The 6,000-nt window shown below is 59.5% G+C and overlaps 1 protein-coding gene across 2 annotated transcripts in view; it reads left to right on the top strand.

Moving 5' to 3' along the window:
* Positions 1–5,041, top strand: part of SAP30BP (SAP30 binding protein) — a 36,704-nt gene extending 31,663 nt beyond the window's left edge. For both annotated transcript variants that reach the window (XM_045888457.3, XM_045888458.3), the window contains 4 exons: positions 440–491; positions 1,357–1,415; positions 2,678–2,762; positions 3,060–5,041. In XM_045888457.3, coding sequence (XP_045744413.1) covers positions 440–491; positions 1,357–1,415; positions 2,678–2,762; positions 3,060–3,241 — 378 coding nt within the window. In that variant the 3' untranslated portion in view covers positions 3,242–5,041. The remainder of the gene's footprint in view (positions 1–439; positions 492–1,356; positions 1,416–2,677; positions 2,763–3,059) is intronic.
* The last annotated feature ends 959 nt before the right edge of the window (positions 5,042–6,000 follow it).

Below are 6,000 nucleotides of genomic sequence, written 5' to 3' on the forward strand. Positions count from 1 at the left end.
GGAGGGTTGAGGGGGCTGTCCAGGGCCCTGTGCTCACTCTGCTGGATTCGGCCTGGAGCCACTGAAAGGCCCATGTAGCAGTAGTGCTGACTGAAGAGCTCAGTCTCCGTCTCCCCTGCATGAGCCCCCGTGGCTCTGAAATAGTCCAGGAGAGAGATTGCAGCGACAGACCTGGCCCCGGGGCCCTGAGTGGTTGGGGCCTGAGTGCATACTCGCTGTGCTTCTACAGCCCAGCCCACAGACAAACACTCCGGGAGCAGATCGGCCGCCCCTGTGGCTGGAGACCAGGGATGACAGCTGAGCCCCTGTGCCCTTAAGGCAGGGGCCTCCAGGCCAGGAAAAATCCATGGAAAGACTTGGGGAGAAGGGACTTGGGTCTCTAAGCCATTTGTCATCCAATGACCCTTGCTGGGTGCAATGTTAACTCTTTCTTTTGCAGGATATGTTTGACCCCCACGGCTGGTCTGAGGACTCCTACTATGAGGCATTAGGTAGGTAGCCGTCCATCCGTCTGTCCTTTTGTCTGTTCAGTCAGCCAGCCAACATGTATTTCAGGGTTTCCTCTGTGTCAGGCCATGTCCAAGGAGGTGGGCATACAGCCTTGAATGAAACAGACCCACTGTGACTTAGGAGGCTTATGACCTGGCACAGAAGGCAAAGAGGGAGCAGTCCCAGCAGTGAGGGGTGTGGTGGGGGTGCAGGCAGGTGAAGGGGGCCGGAAGGGGGGACAGCCTTGCCGAGGAAGTCCTGTACGGGCTAAGTTCTAAGGTGCAGGGAGAGTGTCCCAGGTGGGGGGACAGCATGTCCTGAAGCCAGTGAGAAAGCATTTTCTCAAGTGTCCCTCAGGGAGAACGGGGAGGAATTTCAGAGTCCGAGCCCTCCACTGACAGATCTTAACCCAGTAGCCCATGGAACAGATCTGGCCTGTAGGTGTGTTTTGTTTGGCCCGCACAAGTTTTGCTTTAATTTGAATGAGTTGCCAACATTTTACCTCAAATCTGTAGTCCCGGCTTCTCTTGGTCAGCGGGAAGGTCGTCCACACGTGGCCTGCATCCCCACGTGGCGACAGTCAGCTGGGGCTCAGGAGCAGCCGGCCCCTCCCCACAGGGTGCACAGTCCCAGCCCCTGAGCCTTCCAGTGTGAGGCCTCTGCTCGATGCTGGCCAAGGGCCAGCGCTTCCATTTGTCCCTCACGAAAGGACAGTGAGCCCCGTGGCCTGGAGGCTACCTGTGTGCACTGAGCAAGAGCACAGGGGACACGGCAAGTGCTGGTGTGGGGTCCCTCGGCCTAAAGTGGCCCTTCACATGGGAGCTGTTCCCAGGGCTGCTTTTCTCAGATCTTCTCTTGTCTTTGTAGCTAAAGCCCAGAAGATTGAAATGGACAAATTGGAAAAGGCCAAAAAGGAACGAACCAAAGTAAGTGACGGGTGAATGTCCTGCTGGGAGGGGCAGGTATGTGCAGTGTCGTTCCCCAGCCCTCACCTTCAGTTTGAGCGTGCCTCTCAGGTGCTTCCATTTGGTTTCCTGGGGTCTTGGGGTTTGCTGTAGCTCCCTGCTCCCCTCGCAGCCGCAGCGCCCCGCTGGCTCTCGCTGCTGGCGTCAAGGTCCTCCCCGGCCTGATAGACTGGCAGGTCTTCCTTCTGAGAGCGCTTTCCTGGCCTCCAGATCTGATCTCCTCAGTCCGCCTCAGTGCCTCCTTGAAGGTACCGTGTCCAGTGGCCAGGTGACCCCTTATTTTAGGGCCCTGAGCACCACTTCTTCCCAAGCAGCACCATCTGAATCCTTTGGGGAACAGAAATTTGGCTCTGAGACTGAATGTCCTCAGGGCACCAGCTGAGGCTCCAGGATGCCTCCCCACCCCCAGGCAGGGGCTGCAGCCCTGGTGTGCTGGCAGCTCTCGGAGCGGCTGCTGGGGTGATCAGGTTTTCTCATTCTTAGTGCTGGTGGAATGTCCCTTCTGGCCCTTTCCCTCCCCGTTCCAAACCCCAGGCTTAGTGTGGGCCATGTCTGCAGCGCCCGGGGATCAAAGCTGTGCTGTTCCTGTGCGGGTGGGTCCACCTCCACCCAGAATGTGAGGCAGGGCAGCAAGTCGGTTTGCCCTGCATGTGCAGAAACTTGGTGACACCGGGAGCATTCCTTGGTGTGTTTGGAAGGCTCTCCTCGGAGCGCCTGGGTGGCTCAGTCAGTTAAGTCAGACCATGACCTTTGGCTTTGGTCAAGATCTGAGGGTCCTGGGATCGAGCCCCACTTCGGGCTTCCTGGACGCAGCAGGGAGCCTGCTTCTCCCTCTGCCTGCCGCTCCCCCTGCTTGTGCTCGCTCTCTCTCGCTCTCTGTCAGATAAATAGATAAAATCTTTAAAAAAAAAAAAGTCTCCTCAAAGTAGTAAAAATAGGTCCTCTCTCTCCGTCTTCCTCTGTCCCTCCCCACTCCTAAAAAATAAAAGGGGCCCCTGGGTGGCTCAGTCAGTTAAACATCCCACTCTTGATTTTGGCTCAGGTCTGGATCTCTGGGTCGTGAGATCGAGCCCCGAGTCAGCTCCATGCTGGGTGTGGCACCTGCTCGGGACTCTTTCTCTCCCTCTCCCCCTCACCTTAAAAAAACAAAAGGTAGTGAGCCAGCAGAAGGACGTGGATAGACAGTTGGGCACCGCCCTTACCTCTTTCCTCTCTCCCTCCAGATCGAGTTTGTGACGGGCACCAAGAAAGGTACCACGACGAACGCCGCAGCCACGACCACCAGCACGGCCAGCACAGCGGTGGCAGGTAGAAGGCGGCTTGTCCACTTCCCACCGCACCACACATGGAGCCAGGGTTTCCCTGCCTTGTTTGGGGGAGCAGGGGCCTTGGAGATCTGGGCCTAGGCTCCACCTTGCTGTGCTTTGTTCTGACTCTCGAGCTTGTTAAGGCCTCTTGGGAGCCTGGGCTGGGGTCCCCCGTTCACTGGCTGCCCCTCACATTTCTGTGGCTGGGCCCCCAGACTCTGACCACTGGCCCTGCTAGAAAAGGGGCTGTTGCTGTTCGGTTTGTCTTGGCCCTGACGCCTCCCTCGCCTTGTTCCAGATGCCCAAAAGAGGAAGAGCAAGTGGGACTCGGCCATCCCAGTGACGACGATAGCCCAGCCCACCATCCTCACCACCACGGCCACCCTGCCCGCCGTCGTCACGGTGACCACCAGTGCCAGTGGCTCTAAGACCACGGTCATCTCCGCCGTGGGCACCATCGTGAAAAAGGCCAAGCAGTGACCCGAGGGCCCAGCCTGGGGTGGCTCGGACATTCTCCGAGGGGAGCTGCCGCTCCAGGACCTGAGGAGACTGTGCAACCCGGCGACGGACGTCGGTGCCCAGGTGCCGCCTTGTTGACTTCAGGACTGGGATCTGCTCCCAGATGCCACCCCCTGGGAAGCCTCTGTGCGGCCGCCCAGCCGGGAAGGGGACATTGGCACAGAGGAGGCGGCCGCTGTGGACAGTGTCCACACACCACTCGGAGTCCGGTGCCCTCTCAGAAGCGCCATATTCTCACAGCTCGGGCCTCTTCTGTGGTCAGTTTTGAGGCAGAAGTGGAAGTTCCGAGTGCTCTCTCCAGCTCCTCTTGTTGGGGTGGCTACCTCAGGGTTGGTGGTAGAGCAGCCGAAGCCCGCGGCACTAGTCCGTGGGGGTGGCCCAGGAAGTTGCCGTGCTCACTCCCAGCGTCTGCCTCTCGGCGCGGGCAGGCGGGAGTCCAGAGAGCCGGGGGGGTGGGGGGGCTCTTCCCGCTCTGCGCTGCCCTGATCCTGAAACCCGGCCAGTTCTCAGACAAGAGCCGAGGCCTCCAGGGGGGGTATTGAGCCCTCCCCAACCACTTTTTAGACACACCCCAGCTTTTGAAGTCAAGCCAGTTACCAGAAGGCCTGGGTTGGATCCCCAGCCCATGCAGGGAGCCCGGGAGGCCTGAGCGCCTGGCCAGGGCTGCCTGGTGCCTCAGTGCCCAACGAGCGCGGCCAGCAGGCTCCCCGCGGTGTGCGTCATGAATCACCTCCTGCCTCGGCCCGCGGCAACTCACTGTTTACGTGGAAGCCAGGCTCTTGGGAGGCTCCTGCCACCCCACCTTTCCTGTGCCTGTTATCTCGGCCCCACAGCAGCGCCTGGGCAGCGCCTGCGGCCGCCGGGCTCCTCTTGAGGCCAAAACCGATTCCAGCTGCCGTCGGCCCATGAGTCCAGAAGGAATTCACTCGCCTTCCTTGCTCCTTGGCCACTCTCCAGGCCCGCAGAAGGGCTCCGTGTCAGAGAGGGAAGCCGGGCTGGGAAGAGCCGTGTTGCTTCGGTGGCACAGGCGGAGCATTTGGAAGGAGGTGCTGAGATGACGTCTGGCAACTGCTGCATCACCAGAGGAGCAGGACGATCCTGCCCCCCATCCCCAAAATCACTGTTGACTCATGGGCATCCCTCCCCGCCTCGCCCCCCTCCACACACGTGGGCGCTGAGAGAGGTCAGTGGTCACCCTCCCCTCCTTTGATGGGACTTAGCAACCCTGGAGAGGAGCTGCGACCGCCAGCGGAGGCCCCTCCGTCGTGCGAGGGCCCCCGGGCTTGTGCGGGAGGCCGTGCGGCGCCGCGGGAGTGGCCGGCAGACACCCGGCACCTCTGCTCTGGATCCTGGTTTGAACGAGTTGTGTTGAGTTGTGTGTCCTGGGCCCTTAGCTCTGTGAGGCTTCCCGATCAGGTCCCCGGAATAAAGCTTCCTAAGGCGACTGTGAGGCGTCCACGAGGTGATTTATGCACGAGCTGTATGAACTGTGAGGTACAACTGTTTGTTGCTGGCCCATCCAGTTCTTTCATTTAGACCAAGGAGAGACGCAGACTGCACAGCAGATAAGACTGGCCAGAGACAGGACGCCTGGGTGGCTCAGTCGGTTAAGCGGCTGCCTACGGCCCAGGTCATGATCCCAGGATCCTGGGATCGAGTCCCACATCGGGCTCCCTGCTCTGCGTGGAGCCTGCTTCTCCCTCTCTCTCCCTCTGCTTGTGCTCTCTCTGTCAAATAAATAAAATCTTTAAAAAAAAAAAAGACTGGCCAGAGTCATGGCCCTTGGCTATCCTCTGGGCACCCCCTGCCCTGCCCCTGAGCAGTAATGACCACTCGCCCAATGAGTTGGGCAGCCCCAGGTGGCCATGCTGTTCCCCTTAGAAGCCTTGTGAGTTGGGTCAAGGCCTCAAATCCCTCTGAACTTGACTTTACTCTTCTGTAAGACAGGATTAGTTTCTGCCCACCTTAGTCCCACTGAGGGTGGCATGGGGTCGAATTACTAGTACCTTTCTGTGGAGACTGGATGTTGCAGGCACTAGGGACCCAAGTGATTTCTGCCTGGTTGGCCCCTTCTCACAGAGAACTCAGTCTGGACAAACTGAACTCTGTCCCAGCCACCCAGGCATCCCTGCCCTCTTCCTATAGTTCTAACCTATAGTGACGACCTCAGGATCCATACCTGGGATCCTGTGCTGTCCCCACTCACGTGGGCCCCTTGGGAAGCCCTTTCCCCGTCACCATCCTTCCTGCTTAGTTCCGGCCCTCCTCCCTCTCGTGGCAGTTTGCTCCGACCTCGTCTGTATGTTGTCTCAGCCTCCCCACTCCCATCCAACCCCATCTGGCCTCATCCTACACCCCCCTCACCATGGGGCTCTCACCAGGTCACATGGTCCCCTGCTTTCCACCCAAGAGGCCCCCCTTCAGTGTGGCAATGCAGGGCTGCCAACAGCCTCGCCACTGCCAGCCTCCCAGCCTCCAGGTCCTCTTCTCTACTGCCCTTTAACCGTCCCCACCCGTGCACCTGCAGCACTTCCAGATGCAGCTCGGGCTTTCCCTCCCAGGCTCCCCTGGGCATTCATCACTCCCTTCTCGTGCCTCGTAACTACATACACATTGCAGGGCTGAGACCACTCGGGTCTCCTGGTTCTCCTTGTGAGTGGAGAGAGAGTGGTCAACCAGGCTGTGGCCCAAGTGCCCAGGTGATTGGAGGGACAGAGGGA

Source organism: Mirounga angustirostris, unplaced genomic scaffold (assembly GCF_029215605.1).
Source record: "Mirounga angustirostris isolate CCGP_5_RB_7025 unplaced genomic scaffold, mMirAng1.0.hap1 SCAF_17, whole genome shotgun sequence".
In the NCBI taxonomy this organism is placed as follows: domain Eukaryota; kingdom Metazoa; phylum Chordata; class Mammalia; order Carnivora; family Phocidae; genus Mirounga; species Mirounga angustirostris.